Source organism: Ceratocystis lukuohia, assembly GCF_044167205.1.
Source record: "Ceratocystis lukuohia strain C4212 chromosome Unknown Supercontig4_pilon, whole genome shotgun sequence".
NCBI classification, from domain to species: domain Eukaryota; kingdom Fungi; phylum Ascomycota; class Sordariomycetes; order Microascales; family Ceratocystidaceae; genus Ceratocystis; species Ceratocystis lukuohia.
The window spans coordinates 1852758-1869538 of NW_027263523.1; the positions used below are offsets into that span (position 1 = coordinate 1852758).

At 47.6% G+C, this 16781-nt stretch overlaps 3 protein-coding genes across 3 annotated transcripts; 2 read left to right on the forward strand and 1 right to left on the reverse strand.

Annotated features, from left to right (window-relative positions):
• Positions 1–3172: 3172 nt before the first annotated feature.
• On the forward strand, positions 3173–4065 carry HOO65_040475 (Carbonic anhydrase; the record flags this gene model as incomplete). The annotated part of the gene is made up of 2 exons (XM_071002984.1): positions 3173–3638; positions 3707–4065. The coding sequence occupies 2 exons, from the start codon at positions 3173–3175 to the stop codon at positions 4063–4065; spliced, it is 825 nt and encodes a 274-aa protein (XP_070859318.1).
• A 964-nt stretch (positions 4066–5029) lies between these two features.
• HOO65_040476 (Coiled-coil domain-containing protein 174) lies at positions 5030–6001 on the reverse strand (the record flags this gene model as incomplete). The annotated part of the gene is made up of 1 exon (XM_071000667.1): positions 5030–6001. The coding sequence occupies one exon, from the start codon at positions 5999–6001 to the stop codon at positions 5030–5032; it is 972 nt and encodes a 323-aa protein (XP_070859319.1).
• A 716-nt stretch (positions 6002–6717) lies between these two features.
• HOO65_040477 (Homoserine dehydrogenase) lies at positions 6718–7879 on the forward strand (the record flags this gene model as incomplete). Its single annotated transcript, XM_071002891.1, has 2 exons — positions 6718–6748; positions 6822–7879. The coding sequence occupies 2 exons, from the start codon at positions 6718–6720 to the stop codon at positions 7877–7879; spliced, it is 1089 nt and encodes a 362-aa protein (XP_070859320.1).
• Positions 7880–16781: the final 8902 nt, after the last annotated feature.

A 16781-nucleotide genomic window follows, 5' to 3' on the forward strand; every position in this document is an offset into this window, starting at 1 on the left:
GACAGCGACATTACTTGGCCGCTTGATTTGGCACAAGAAATAGGGAAACGCGGTATGATGAACGGGGATCAGGGTCGGAGGCAAAGAGGGATAGAGCGAGAGCGAGAGGCGAGAAATCGAAAGGAGAGATACTACGTGTCGGGATCGTGGGACGGTCGAGTAGTAGCTGCCTAGCTCTTCAGCGTCAGAATTAGGGGGGAGAGAGAGATTCCAAGCCGCCAACCTCCAGCCTATAGAGCGAGCCCGTAGGGCAGCTCTCGACCCCGCCATTGAATCGGGCAACTTTAGATGCTAGGCTGAGTGCTGGTTAGTTCCGCTCCCTCTTTGGCTGAGTCTCTCTCACTGCCTTCGTTACATTGTGTTCACGAGATACGATGGCAACGTAACTAGTGTGATGAAAGGGGGAGGCTAGATGTTGATGAACTCAAGTTTAGAGTACAGATATTACTGTAAATAGAGTTAAGGTTTTAGCCCAGGGGAACCTTTTCCCACCCTATTCTTCTTTCTTTGTCCCTCCCATTGTCATGATGTTGAGGCCGGCAAATCACGGCAGGCCTACCTACCTGCTGGTCTAGAACATTCTCACTTTCCCATCTCTATGTGAGCTGGCTTTGCTTCCTCTGTTGCCTCCGTAGCCTCAGATGAGAGCTATGATCGGAGACTAAAAGAACTCGCCGCTGGCTACGGCAAATGTTGAAACGGCCAGTAAAGGGTTGAAAGCCTCCTAGACGCGGCGTATCCTTATCTCCGCTTACTCTCTTTCCCCCCCGCGTATTCTTCAACGCGTGCTCCTACACACAGCCCCCCCATAATTGATAATCATTCTCTTCCGGGCGCAAGCAAGAATAAAGGTTAATTAGAGCTCAGGCCTGGCGATCGCTAATTTGCCTAGTCTTCACCCTAAAGGTAGACAGGCAAGCTCCCTCTCTTACACCACTCGGACTGGCGACTCACGAGTCTAACTTAAAGTAGAAACCCATGCCTGTAAAGAAAAAGGCCTTTTTGCTGATACAAAGTGAGATAAAGCCCTGTGCGTTCTTGCACTTCAAACTTCTGGGCTGCTGAGGTGAGACATCTGCGCTAAACGCCCATGTGCTATGTGTTAAGGTCTGCCCTGCCTTGTCCACCGGCTGACACCGAAGAATCGGGGGCAAAGAGTAAGAGGGAGAAAACAAGCTTTTCTCTTTGTGTGATATGATTCTCATTTTTCTCTGCATCTAGAAGAAAGCGGATGTCTTACTTCAATGTCTTGGGTCTGTCTTATAGTTTGCACATCTGGACCCCAAAACACAAGTTGATCCCCCACAGCTAGGCTTGTTAGTGAGAGTGTTTTGCTGTCGTCCTCGTGAGTAGTCTCTTTCCTCTTGTTCATCTTAGGCCGAGGCAAAGGTGATTGCAATGCTAAGCCTAAAAGAGATGAGGGCGTTAAGGGTGCTCTAGCAGAGGAGAGGGTGTCAAGCGGTTAAATTAGTTGAGTTAGCGCTTCAGAAGAGGGGCTTGATGCAAGTGTGTATGGCAGAGAGAAAAAAGAAGAAAAAGAGGAGAGGAAGAGAGGAGAAGGTTGCATAGAGAGGGGGGGGGGGGGGGGGTGTAGAGGCGGATGGTGGGATGTTGGGCTTCCCACTTGATAGTGGTCGGCATTTGTTGTTGAGTTATTTATCCCAACTTCCCGCTAGCAGATTGTCACCCGCCGAGTTGTATTCTTGGGGCTTCCCCTCATTATTCGCCAGTTCTCTCACCTCCCCCCTTGTCTTGCTGAAGAGAAAGTTCGTATTCTTCTTCCAGACACACTATGTGACCCATACTCGCGTTGCTATCTTTGCCACTGTCTGGGCCGGCTATCTTAACAGCAGGATGGCGTGCTGTAACCTATCCTATGGAGGAGCCGGCTATATCTTAGCAACGAGACCAACGAGACCCGGGCGAGGTGGATAATAGATAAAACCCGCCGATTATGATGGGGAGGGTAGCTAGCAGCCCAAGAAGAAAAAGCATTCCCAGTAATAACTTCATAGCTTTGGCCCCCTCGAGGGGGACCCTAGACCAAAGCTAGCCCTTCTTGTTCGGCGAGACCTGGCCAGCAACGCTACATCTCCGTCCACAGGATCCAGAGCCGTTGGTAAACTTGAGGGAGATACGGGGAAGATGTGCGGGAGAAGGTGTTCTATGTGAGTATGGGGTGTACGCGTGCGTGCGTTTCGGTGATAAAGAGGCCTAGAGAAAGTATTATGCTTGCTTGGCCCTCTCTCGTTCTTTCGCCGTCTCGACGATCCAAGTTCTTGTTTCTTGGCCTTTACAGCCAAGTTGATGCGTACGTATCTATACTCTAGCCTTTTACTTGGCCCCCTGGCGCGAATCTTGGCTGTCGCTCGCCGGATAAAATAATATAAAAAGAGAAAAGAGAAAGGAGAAAAGAGAGAAGTGAGAAGTGAGAAGTGAAATGAGACAAGGAAGAAAAATGTGAACATAATTAAACAAAAAAAAAGCTAACTAATAAAATAAACTTCCTGATTATCCAAGAGGCAAAAATCAGGGGTTGTTGAGCCCTTCTTGGCATAGACTTGCTCGGTAATCTAAGCCAGACCAGCACTAAGATCCCACTTCTTGGACAAAGCAAAGCAGAAATGTGTCTGTGGGAAGAGACAAGACAGAAAAAAAACAAAAGAGAGAGCATGGAAGAAGGAATCAGGGCCAAGACTACAACTAGAGTGAGGATATCCCGGCACTGGAGGCTATGACTCCCTAAAGGCTTGGACAAGCTTAGAGCTTTGACCTGAAGAAGAGCAAGTTGGGTCTCTGAGTCTAGCCCTCGATTGGGAGGGTTGGAGAAACATCCGAAGTTGTTCGTCTTGGTCGATTGTATAAAGACGTCAAGACTTCCCCGGACTTTTGGAAAACAGAAACAGAAGACCAAACCATTCATCATCAACACCAACACCAACACCAACACGATTCACTTCTCTCTTACACTCACTCACTCACGCTCACTTACTCTACATACAGCTAGCTGCTTGTAAGCACATATATCTTTCATCATATATTATACGAATACGCACACACGCGCACACACACACACACACACACACACACACACATATATATAGCCCTACCCGCCCCTTACTTGTTCTGTCCTCTTCTGTTTCAGCCGCCCACACTCAGTGACAACGACACCATGAAGTTCTCTGCCCCATTCTTCTCTTTCCTTGGCCTTGCCTCTGCTGCTTGCCACCACAACACCCACCTCTACAGCCGCCAGTCCAACCCCACCGACTACTCTTACTACGGCCGAAACGGTCCTCTTAACTGGGGATCTCTGTCCCCCGACTACGCTGTCTGCAATACCGGCACTGAGCAGTCGCCCATTGCTCTCAAGACTTCGTCTGCGAAGCCCGGTTGCGAGCGTCTCAGGTTCCATGGACCTACAAACGGCTCCGGCACTCTGGAGAACTCCAAGAACACCCTCCAGGTCACTAGCCCGGACGTCTCGCTTGTTGTTGCTTCTGCCAACGGCGCTCTGCCCGGCTCGCCGGACCCTCGCAAGCTCACTCTGGCCCAGTTCCACTTCCACACTCCATCTGAGCACTTCATTGATGGCATGAACAAGCCTCTCGAGGTTCACTTTGTTTTCCAGGATGAACGTAAGTTTCGCATGCACTAAACGGCCTCTCTGCCCAGCAATCATTAACACTCTAGCTCTTTGCTATAGAATCTCGCCTCACTGTCGTTGGTATTCTCATTGATTATGCTACCAAGAAGACCTCCCCCCCCAGCGCTTTCCTCGAGAACGTCTTCGCCAACGTCGACCAAGTCACCGAAGATGGGATGACTGCCCCCACCATGGAACTTAACTACAGCGAGATCGCCGGCCTTCTGCAGGGACCTATCATGCAGTACGCCGGCTCGCTGACTACTCCTCCTTGCTCCGAGGGTGTCTCGTGGAACGTCGCTAGTGAGCTGCTCTATGTCAGCCAGCAGACCTACGCCAAGGTCAAGAACATCATGAGATATAACGCTCGCTTCATCCAGGGAACCCAGGAAGAGGTCGATGCTGGCGCTGCCTACTAGACTAGGAAGCGTGGACATGTAAACCGACATGTACATTCATCCATATACCTGCTCGCTCAACTTCTTCGAGCTTGTCCTGGTCTTTTCCTTTCCTTGTTCCTACTTTGCTTTTTTTTTCTTTTTTTTTTTTTTTTTTTTCCCTCCCCCTTTCGCTTGTTGGTTGGACCACCTCCCTGCTTTGCTTTCTTTTCTTTTTGTCAAATGCTCTGGTCGCATTTTCACTTCAAAGTACATATAATATGCGTTATGAATCATTATACAATGGCTGGTTCCAAGGATACACTACACTGCACATGCTGGCAAATAGACACACATACATATACTGCTATATATAACGGTTCCCGCGAACTAAAATTTACGATTTATTTTCTCATCAAGCCTGCCCTCTCAATGCCTATGTCTTGGGCCATTTTTTATCAATGTTTATAATTTTTTTCTTAAAAATAACTACGGATATAAGATTTGCACATGCGTGATGATGACTACGGATTTAATATTTGCACATGCACGACGTATACCAAAATAACAGATCTTGGTTGTTGGGATTGGTGGTAGCATTTACTGCCCCCAAAGTTTGGAAGCATGCCAGTGCTTCACTATCCTATCAGAGAGAGGTTCGTCGATACGTAGTAGATGGTGCGTAGACAATGGGGGCCAAAAGCCCTGAAACGTGCGCAAGTCCGGAGTGCCCCGTTCTTTCTGCTTATAGTGAAAAACGTGGCTTCCTTGTTAGGTAATCATCACTGGCGATCTTTTTTTTTCGTTATTTTCGCACTAAATATAAGCTTCTTTATCAAGGGCCACTCAGTGATGTATGCATGTTTTTTTTTTTTTCTCTTCAGCTTGCAACGTTTATGATATTCAAAATTACTTTCCAGTGATCTTCAAAAGTTAACTTTATATCTGATTTGCATCGACAATGTTGCCGCCATTGCAATTTTATTAATAGTATTGGTCACCGGAGTTAACCAATACTCGGTGATAAGCTTGCCAAGAAGTCATCCGCCTTCTTTTTGGCTCTTCGGCTTTCAATAGCTTGTCGTCGCGCCGCGATGTCGCGTTTTCTGGATTCTTTCTTCTCCTCAAGCGCCCGTCTTTTGTCTTCGGTCTCTTTTCTTTCAGTCTTGAGGTTCTCCATCTCCTGTTTTCGCTCTTCCTCGTCCTTAGAAAACTTATAGAACCCGACGCCCTTGTCTCGAATTTCCCAGTCGGCATCGTAATGCGTGGGTGGTGGAGGGGTCGCACTACGATCACGCTTCTTCGCTAACTCCTCCATAACCTTGATATCTTGTGGTACAAATGCCATGGTCTGGATAAAGTCTCCATAAATCAAATTCTTTTCCTTCCTTGGGCTTCCTGATGGGTCCAGCTCTTTGGAATCGAATGTCTTTCGTAACTCACGACGGTCAATCTTCTTTTTCTCAGCACGTGATATGTGTCTTGACCGTCCAAACTCATCAACGTATTCAACCATCTCATCATCTCCAGACTCCGCAAAGGAAGAATCAGAATCAGAATCAGAATCATCTTGTGCATCCGGATTTTTTTCTCTTTCTTCTGCCCACTTGCGGTCAAAATCCACCAAAGACTCCTCTGGTTTCCCTTGCTTAACGTAATCTCCTCGTTTCATGGCATCGTATATCCTAGCTTTCTCTTCGAGTCGTTTGCGAGATTTGTCAAGTAGCTTAGCCTCTTCGTGTGTTTGCAGTATTTCCTTTAGCTTCAACTTTGACCGTTCCGAGTTCTCGAGAGCCTGTTGCTGTTTTTTTAGGCCAATCGCCTTCGACCGGCGAGGCCGCGAGGCTTCAGGAGCTTGCGCTGATTCAGCTATAGCGGACGTGAGTTTGGCAGTAAAGTCAAGGGCGGACGAGGAAGAGAGTGCTACACGTGGCTTCTTATTAGGTCGCGTGCCGTAAAGATCCGAATCGTGTGTCATTTTGTGGATGTGGATGCGGGCGTGGGTGTGTTTTTGGCTTGAGAAAGTAGCACTGAGGAAGAAACTTGTCGCCCAAAAATTAGGATTCTGTGATACTGAACAAGGCCCGGCCCAGGGTTAGAATCGGAATAATTAGGGTTAGAACTGGAAACGAAGAAGAAAACCACAAACCAAGACTTGACGTGATAGTAAGTGAGCTATCCTCCCTCACGAATATGACATAGACCTTGTTAGTTGGCATTATATCGCCCACGCACCATAAATAACATGGCGTATGGGTGATTCGGGTGAAATCACGTAGTCGTATTTTCGAGATGAAGTATAGCGTTGACTCGGCACGGTATACCTATTGGAATAGTTGACTGGATGCTTGATTGAAGAAGAAAAGTTAGGCTGCATAGATTACTGGTAATAATTGGCTACGATAAATATCTTTGCCCGAATATCAATGAAGGGGACGGCAGCGGAGCATATTTGTGCTACAAACTATGGGAATAGAAATGAGCATTGGGGAAGTCACGTGACACATAGTTGATGACCTGTCGAGGCCGAGTCCGGCTCTAATTTCAGACTCATTGTGGGGCAGCTCTTGTTCATCAGCTTATCAACGAACCCCGCTGTTGCAACTAACTCGTGCCATTGCAATACATTGTGAATACTTTGAAAACTTTGAAGCCGGTTGAATCTTTACATCATCTACATTGAACATATTCGCAATGGTCAACAACGTTCTGATTGCAGTTATTGGTAAGGCTTTGTTGTAATTTTTGTCACTACATGACATGACCTTGTATACATATTAACTGCGTAATTTCTCTAGGTGCTGGCGGTGTTGGAAAGTGCTTCCTTGGTCAGCTGGCTACCTTGGCTGCTAGACGCCCTTCTCCTAAGCTTGACTTATGCTACATCTGCTCCAGCAAGAAGGCTGTCTTCAGCGCGGATTATGCCGGCATTGATATCAACAGTGCTACCGAAACTCTGGCTGCTAGTCCTGTGGCCCCCAAGTCGCTAACTGCCCTGGCCGACTACCTGGCTGCTGCCCCTTCGAAGGTCGTCCTAGTTGACAACACTAGCTCTCAGGATGTTGCTGATAGCTACCCCCTGTTTCTAGGCAAGGGCGTTAGCATTGTAACCCCGAACAAGAAGGCCTTCTCCGGCTCGTATGATTTGTGGAAGGCTATTTTCTCCGCTTCTGAAGCTTCGGGAGCCAAGGTCTACCATGAATCCTCAGTTGGCGCTGGTCTCCCCGTCATCTCCACTCTTAAGGATCTGGTCGACACTGGCGACAAGGTCACCAAGATCGAGGGGGTTTTCAGTGGCACCATGTCGTTCCTCTTCAACTCCTTTGCCCCTACTGAAGGCAAGGGCGGCCAATGGTCTGCCGAAGTCAAAAACGCAAAGGCTCTAGGCTACACTGAGCCTGACCCGAGAGATGACCTTAACGGACTGGATGTTGCTCGTAAGCTGACTATTCTGGCCCGTTTGGCTGGCCTGCCCGTGGCTTCACCCACTGCTTTTCCCGTGCAGAGCCTGATCCCAACTGAGTTGGAGAGCTGCACGTCGGGCGATGAGTTTTTGGAGAAGCTACCTGCTTTTGACTCACAGATGGAGGCTACTAAGTCTGAAGCTGAGGCTGAGGGCAAGGTTGTTCGCTTTGTTGGCAGCATTGATGTTGCTACCCAGAATGTCAAGGTTGGCCTGGAAAAGTTCGACCGTTCCCACCCCATTGCTGCGCTGAAGGGCAGCGACAACATCATCAGCTTCTATACTGAGAGATATGGATCCAACCCTCTGATTATCCAGGGCGCTGGTGCCGGTGGTGAGGTTACCGCTATGGGTGTCACTGCTGACCTGATTAAGGTCATTTCTCAGCTCTAGCTCTAGAAAGTAAACAAAAAAAAACAAGAGAGAACCCAAAAAAAAATCACCCGCTCCTACAAGCAAAATACATAAGAGTACGCAGCTAGAGACATGTGCACTAATAGCTAGCCATTTGTGATACACAGAGGTTGTGAAATTTGTTATTGGTGGTGTAGAAAGGAGCGAAGTCATTCTAGTAACTCTGAGCGCCACATTTTAACAGAATAAAACCCCACTTATTATCAAACATGTGGCACCACTTTCCTCAGATAGAAGGATTGAACTGCTATGTGGCGCTTTTTTTTTTTTTTTTTTTTTCATCTCTCTTGAGAATCTGGTTCAAGATTTATGATGCTGTGGATGTCACTTTTTCTGCATTACGGAGTTCATAGTACTTAATAGCTACATCACAAAAATGACAGAGGAATCTAAAAAGCAATCCAAGCGCCAAGCTTACAACGAAGCAAGAGAAGGCGAAGGTGCCGCCGAGCTCCCCCGGAAGCGCTTCTACAGGCAAAGAGCTCACGCCAATCCATTCTCTGATCATGATCTCGTCTAGTGAGCCTATTCTAAAATTGGACCTTCAATTTTCCCCTTCTGCAAGTTGAGCGGGGATTTCTAACAATTTATTTAGCCCCATATCTCCCCGTCATATGGACTGGTCAGTATATTACCCAGACTTTGTCGCAGAGGGAGCTAATGTTGGGGATGTAAATGATCTGGGCCTCCCCAAACCTATCACAAAAAAGGTGGAAGTCGTCGATATTGGCTGTGGATTTGGCGGTCTTCTCGTTTCTTTAGCCCCTCTTTTACCTGAGACCCTTATGCTAGGTAAGTTGGTGCAAACCTTGAGCTAGGCCGGGTGTGAGCTGTGATATATTGACCGATTGCGCACTACAGGCATGGAAATCAGAACCAAAGTGGCAAAGTTTGTACAGGACAGAGTGGTTGCTTTGCGTAAGCAAAACCCCGACTCCCCCGTTTACAAAAACATTGGGTGCATTAGAGCCAATTCTATGAAGTTCCTACCCAACTTCTTTGAACGGGGACAACTGTCCAAAATCTTCATTTGCTTCCCAGACCCACACTTCAAGACCAGGAAGCATAAGGCCAGAATCGTTTCTGCCACACTTAACTCTGAATATGCATATGTACTGCGTCCTGGTGGCATCATCTACACGATCACAGATGTTGAAGATTTACATATTTGGATGGTAGAACACCTCGAGGCTCACCCTGCATTTGAAAGGGTTGGCAAGGAGGAAGAAGACGCAGATGAATATGCGAAGACCATGCGGACAGCGACAGAGGAAAGTATGAAAGTCGATAGGAACAACGGGCCAAAATTTGTGGCGTTGTACCGACGTCTGCCTGACCCTGAGTGGTAAAAGAGAAGCAGATATTGAGAGCGTGTCATAGAAGAAAAAAAAAACAAGGAACAAAGCAAGTCAATACATGGCCAAGTGAAAAAGAATCCCATCTTGAGAGTAGGAAGCCACATAGGCTCGTGTATTTATTACTCACTAGTTGTCGTTATGAGTGAGTGAGTGTGTGACACAAGGTGCGAAATAGGTGCGAATACTGTTTGCGCACATGGGGCACAAATGGTGCCAGTTTGCTCAACCTTGTCCTCATTTCTTTGTGATTTCCCAAGAATGAAAATAATACCTAAAAACGGCGGCACGTTGGATAATGATAAAGGAACCATTCACGCCGCCCTTATCAAAATTATAGAAGCAACCAAAGTCGATTATCGCAAGGTCATTGCATTTTACGCCGCTAATCAATTTTTGCCCTGCTTCGAATAAGGGGTGATTCCATCCCCCGCTTTTGCCGGTCAATTGCCGAAACTCCTACGTCGACCATAACGTGCGGAAATGCAGCCGTCAAAGCTGCTTGAGTGTGATTGAAGTCTTTGTTACGCTCATGGCTTTTGGGCTTAGACTGCGGCCGTTGGGTCTCAGCTTCTTCGCTGGCCAGGAGGCTATTCTGGCTTGTGCTGTAGCCTTCATCGCATGGGGTCACATGATACACTGGCTTCCAGCTCTGGGATGGATTGGTCGAGGATTTGTGGCTGGCCTCTTGGTGTCATTTGGTAGCGGGTGTATTGCAATATTGATGCTATCCCGAAAATCTAAAAGCGAGATGTTCCACAGGCCTTTGCGACCTACTGCCGCCGCCACTTTCACTGGGACACGACTCTGGAAATCAGAAGTTGAAATGCTCAAGCGCCGGCAAACGCACGTCAAAAAGCCATTGTACGTGGAATCAGAGAAAATCTCTGAGGCTTTTGATAAGCTTCTTAGTTATATCATCCGCGATTTTGTCAACAGCTGGTATAGTAATATCAGCAGGAGCCCGGTCTTCCTGAACGAAGTTGATGGTGTGCTGCGCGCCGCACTGGGAAATCTTCGAGACCGCATGATAGAGCTGGATCTAGTGGAAATTGTCATTTCACGGTTCGTCCCAATCTTGACCAACCATATCCGAGATTTCCATGTTGCCGAGGTTATCGTCCGTGGCCGTAAACTCAACCGATCGATGACGGAAACTGATGAGCTTGATATTGCTATCGCCTCCAAATTTCGCGATGGTGAGCTTCATCCTGCCGCTTCGCTTTCATTTCCCGACGTCAAGATGATTCAGCAAGACTATCTACGTACGACTGCTACAAAAATCTTGCCCCACATTCTCCCGCCCGAGCATCTAACCAGTCGTGCCGTTTCTACGATTATCAGAGAAATTTTAGCGTGTGCTGTGATGTCCCCTATTATGGGCCTTCTCTCTGAACCTGATACTTGGAATCAGGTTATGGAAAACTTTGGGCGATCTATGCTGGAGGATCGGTCAACGGTCCGTCGTCTCCGGGCTGCTCTTGATGAGCATGCCCCAACTACAACGCCCCTGACAAAGCAAGCTCTGAACCCTCAGCTAGTTTCAGGCGATAGTAAGGGAGCATTTGAGAAGTTCATTAGGTTCATTCGTCGGGTCAACAACCTATCGGAAGCTCGCCGTTTGCGTATTGCAGTTGCGAGTCAATTGAAGAAAGATAGCCAAGAAGAGTTCCCTGATCCCGTTCATATCCGACGCCTGGAAATCGGCAAGCGGATACTAGACCAAAAAGTACAGCAACTCAGCTCAAGCCAAGGCTCGTATGATCGCAAAAGCCGTGTTTCATCGCCAGTCGTGATCTCGAACACGGCATCAACTTCGCGCCTAGAAACCTCGTCTTTAACTGAGATCCTGCGTGATGCCTCTACCTTATCATACTTCATGGAGTACATGGATCGCCAAAAACAGATGCCTCTTGTTCAATTTTGGCTTGTGGTTGATGGACTGCGAAACCCTCTTGAAGAAGACGCTCTTGACGACCAGATACCCGCCAACCTCCCCCAATGGGAGGAAGCGGATCGCCTGGATTTGCAGCAGATGGACCAGGCCTATCTTTCACAGCCAGAGCTCAAAGTTACACATCCTTACCGTAACCCTATTACTGATTTTCTTAATGCCGGATCAAAGGCTACAGCGCTCCAATACTATCGAGCACGCAAAGCAATCTTGGCGTCTCAGACTGCCGTCTTAGAACAAATGCAGACTCGGTATTTTGAAGGCTTTAAAAAGTCCGACCTATTCTTCAAGTGTCTAGCATCCCAGGAAGCTGCATCTACCTTTAACATGGTCTCAACGTCCCTGGGCCCCAAGCCGTTATCAAAGCGGGATTCTCTTCCTCCATCGGCACCTTCTCCTTCTAAACCTGCAGGCCGATACCGATCATCTTCCTCGCTGAATGTACACCGAGTGAAAAAGTCGGCACGCTCTTTCGTTCATCGGAGAGAAGCATCAGCGGATAAACAGATGGCTACATCTACTAGCTCTCTTGATGACGAGACCAGTAGTCTTTTTATAGACGATGCTGACGACGATAATGAAGTTGATAACATGATTGATTCAACACAAAGTCTGGAATCAGAAGAGGCGGAGCCTAGACATCATATCCCCGATAAACAAATTGTCCATGCCATGGAGCAAGCCCTTGTTGACATTATAGAAAGTGATCATAACCGCCCCCGGACGGCTGAAGACCTTCGGGCCTCCCTTTTTGAAAGCGAGGAGCCCGGCAGTTCCAGCATTTTTTCAGATGAGCCCGGTAATGATTCGGTTCGCGGGTCATTAGAGCTCCAATCCGCATCGAAGCAACCAAAAGAACGGGAAAAACCCAGCCTGTCATCTTTAGGTCTTGTAAGCCCTGCTTCCCGTATTGGCGTCTTTCAGGATAATGATTTATTTGGAGACGAAGACAATCTTTCGGATAACCATGATGAAAATGACGACCCTAATCCAGACGATGATGATGAGCCTATGGATGCGGCGCCGGGCGACTTGGGGCTTGCTGAAGCGATTGCCGCCTTGACTAAGGATATCGACAAGCTCATTGCCCAGAGTGCTATTATTGAGTCGCTGACCAAAAAGGCCGAACTGACCAACAACACAGCGGAATTGCGCATCTTACGAAAGTCGAAGGCCAGTCTTAGCAGAGAGCTTCGTCGGAAGGAGCTCCAGCGTCAACACTACATCATCCAAGAAAGTGACAACAATCTCTACGGGCGCGCCGAAATCAGAATTAGTTCCACAACGACGAGTAAGGACGAAGAGGGCAGAGAGTTTGTCATGTATGTGGTAGAAGTACAAAAGGACGCGGGTGAACAGGTTCCTGCAGCCAAATGGGAAGTTATTCGGAGATATTCAGAGTTTCATGAGCTCCACCAGAAACTTCGAGCACGGTATCCGTCGGTGCGAAGCCTGGACTTTCCTGGAAGACGCGTGGTGATGAAGTTCCACGCCGACTTTTTGCGAAAACGACAACTAGCGCTTGAAAAGTATCTTCGTGATCTTCTTTTGCTACCGGAAGTTTGCCATAGCCGCGAGCTCAGAAGCTTCCTCTCACAGAGCACGATTGGTCCAAGCACATACCCAGGCTCAAACCCGGTCCAAGGAGGCGACAAGGAGAAGGGTGACCGGAAAGGCATGATAACGCGCTTGTATGACTCTGTTACTGATGGCGTTGAAGATATTCTGGGCAATATTCCGGTTCTTGACCAACTCTCGCTGGCTGGCCATAATCTCATAGCGGCTGCTACTAACCAGCGTGGTACTGGTGTGCTAGCTCATGAAGAAGACGGAACCATAGCTGCAGAGGCTGAAGCCGAGATTAACGCCTTCGAAAACAAGGACATCGAGCCCTTTATCAAGCCTATTTGCGATATATTCCTAGAGGTTTTTGAACTTAACCGTGGCAACAACTGGCTCCGTGGCCGAGCGGTAGTTGTTGTATTACAGCAACTACTTGGGGGGACGATCGAGCGCAAAGTGCGTGATGGTGGCCGCAACCTAGTGCAAGAAGACATGATCCTACGGTATATATCTATGCTCATGAATGGCATGTGGCCCAATGGCCAACTAAATCGGGACAGAGCAGCAAGAACTCCGCAAGAAAAGACAAAGACACGCACGGAAGCTAGTCTTCTGCTAGCTACGCTGGTCCCGGATTTAGCAGGGAGTGTTGTTGGGCGAGCCAATGCGCAGACAGCTAGCCGTCGGATATTTGCAACTTTGAACAATGCTCGATTGAAGTGAGTTTCCTGTGATGCGTCTGCTTGTCTTCCGTTTTTTTTTCTTTTTTTTTTTTTTTCGCTAATTACTTCTTCTTATTTTGTTGTCCAATGTCTTCTAGTCTTTCGCTAACAAACCATACACACTTTGCAGTACACATTTAGTCTTTACACTGTTAGACGAAGTTGTACAGGCCCTATTTGAGGAGGATACCACACCCGCTGGAAACAGAAACAGCAGTTGAGGGGACAGAGGCCTTTAATTATGACGCTTTTCCCCCTATATTATGCCGTATTACTGGCACTAACCTCCTGTCCGTATCCCGAACTTGTCAAGATCTCCTCTTTTCTTCTTTTCAAGTATTGCTACATGCTGAAATGTGGGATGAGTGAGATCAACATTAATCCCATGGCCAAGTCAGTTCGCACGTATGACAGATCAAGAGCAGATTTTACGGTAGATTTTACACATAAGCGCGCCTTCACAATTGTCTTGGGGAAATCTTATGTAGATGACAGCAGTTCCAATTTCAGACTACGTACTTGTCTTCCGGTGTCGAGCTGACGAGTGTTTCCATTTTTGCTTACGTTTTTCGTCCATAATCGTCTTCTACATAGTGTGTTGTATTTCGTCATTTCTATCGACCAGTCAAGTCGCCTATTAATAACCCTCTCCTCCTCCCCCACAAGATAATTTGTTCTCCACTACAACCCAAACCTGAACCTTCTCTATCTATAGTGACCCTGCCCTGTATTTGCCTTGACTATTTTCTTTTTTTTTTTTTTTTTTTTTGCGACAGGGACAAGGGGAAAAATAAAGCCTTTTTTTCTATACCTGCGCGTCGAGCCAGAGTGGGAATAATTCCGTCACCTTTTCTCTCACCTTCCGTCTTGAAACTATCTTACCAAGCACTCCTCGTTTTCTTTCTTTCTCAGCCTCAGCCCCAGCCCATAGCACATTAATAATGGAGGTTTCATCTACAAGGCTCTATCTAGGAAACCTCCCTCGTAGTGGTAAGTCAACGATGGTTTAGCTATCCTTCATTCTTCGGCACGCCACCTTGCCCACTACCCCACAAAGCAAAGCTGTGGTTGGCGATGACCTCACATCCCTAACGCAAAAGATTCTGGCATTTTAACCCAAGCAAAGAAACAACAATCTAACAATTCTCATCAACTCGCCCTTCGCCCAATCCTCAACAGCTACGAAAGATGATGTACAGACACACTTCGCACGCATGGCAGGTGAAATCACCGATATCAAGTTGATGAACGGGTTCGGCTTTATCGAATACAAGGACCCCATGGATGCCCGCGATGTAGTTCCTGGTAAGTTCTTGTGCGCAAGACTATACTCCCGATTCTCCATCATCTGACTGACCCTCTGCTGTCTAGCTTTTCGTAAGTACCATTTACCATGGCCTCGATCCTCTTGCGTCGTCGACATTCTCTCGCTGGCAACAACCAACTCCTCGCGACTGGATTCTAACCCGGCTCCCAACCCCTTCCAAAGATGGCACCAATTTCATGGGCGAGCGCTTAACCGTTCAGTTTGCTCGTGGCTCTCGCTATCGTGATAATGGCTCCGGCTCTGGTGATAGAAGCGGCCCTCGACCTCGTCGAACTCCTCATCGCATGCAAATCAGTGGACTTCCTGAAGGTACCAGCTGGCAGGTCTGTCGAACCTTCTCTCTGTTTTCTGCTTCTCGTTGTTTTTCTGGACTTCCGGACTTCTCCAGCACCAACACCATATCATACACTAATCCATGATGCTGCGCCCAACACGTACACACTCGATCTTTTACCTCCTCATTTTAGTTCTTTATCTCTTGGGGTTTACTTGGATTTCTCGGTACATGCTTTGCGGTTCTTTTCCAAAGGTTTTCCCACAAAATCTATCTGGTCGTCTTGTTTCCTGGACCTCAATCTACCACATCGATGTACCGATGCGCCGTCTCTGGAATCGCTGGGCATAGTCTTTACATGTACACCATTACCTAGAAACGTCGCTAATCTACTATTTGCTGTGTGATATAGGATCTTAAAGACTTCGCTCGTCATTCGGGCCTTGATGTCATCTATTCAGAGGTTGAGCAGGATGGCCCTGGTCAAGGGTATGTATATGCAGATGATTTTTTTTTCCGTTTTTTTCCTTGTCGCCGTTTGGGAATCTAGTAGAGCGGCCTGCTAATAATAATGCCGTAGATTCGTTGAGTTTGAAACCGACGCAGACTTACGAAACGCTGTTGAGAAACTTAGCAGCAAAGAGTTTCGCGGAAAAGAAGTAACTTGCGTTGCAGATGTAAGTTTCCTGTCTGCAAATTCGCGTGCCTTGGTTTGACATCTACTAACAGGTGCAATCTTTAGCCTCAACCGGATATCCCGATGACCAGCCGCGACTTCAGAGGTCGTTCAAGGTCCCCCATTCCGAGAGGAGCCCGTTATACCAGACAGGACATGGGGCCAGGATCCATGTCCAACTATGGCCCATACAGCTATTATGGTCCTGGTCCTGGTCCTATCGACGATTTTGATCGCCGTGGCGCACCTCCACCTCGAGGCTATAGCCCGCGTAGAGACAGATACAGAGATCATTTCCGCGACCGCAGCCCTCCGCGTCGCGATTACTACGATGACCGCCGCGCAGGTTACCGTTCCCCACACCGACGTCCGCCAATGGACGACTATGATCGCCGACCCTATGATGATCCATATCGTCGAGATTATGCTCCTCCCCCAGATTCATATGGCCGGCCCCCCATTTACGATCGCCCACCTCGCGATTATCCACCCCGTGAGAGCGGATACCTTCCTAGGAATGCCTACCCCCCGCGTGATTACGATAGAGGAGGTCGTTATTGGTAGCGCATGCCTTTTCCATATTTGATGTGGCTTGGAAATGAAGTCATATTCCGTTGTGTTTGAAGTTGAGTAGCCATCCACCTTGGGATATCCAACATCCGGATCTTGCATAGTCAGTCCTACGACCGTGCTCATGTGTGCTATTAGAGACAAACCTCAAAAGCAATTGCACACTCATGTTTTTATTTTTATATTTGATAATGAATAAACACGGTAGATTTAACGTCAAGTAAAATACAGTAGCAACAGCAACAACGACAAATATGGTAAAAGTAGCAATTATCAAGGCAATATACTACGTAAGGCCTGGCAACAACGCCCATTTCAGGGCAGGTTGGCTAGTCCTGTTGAGATAAAAACATCCAACATCCTGCAAAACAAACAAAATTTTGCAAGACAAAGAAGAGAACATGGTAAACTGGACGAGTATAGCGAATTGTAGCAAGGAC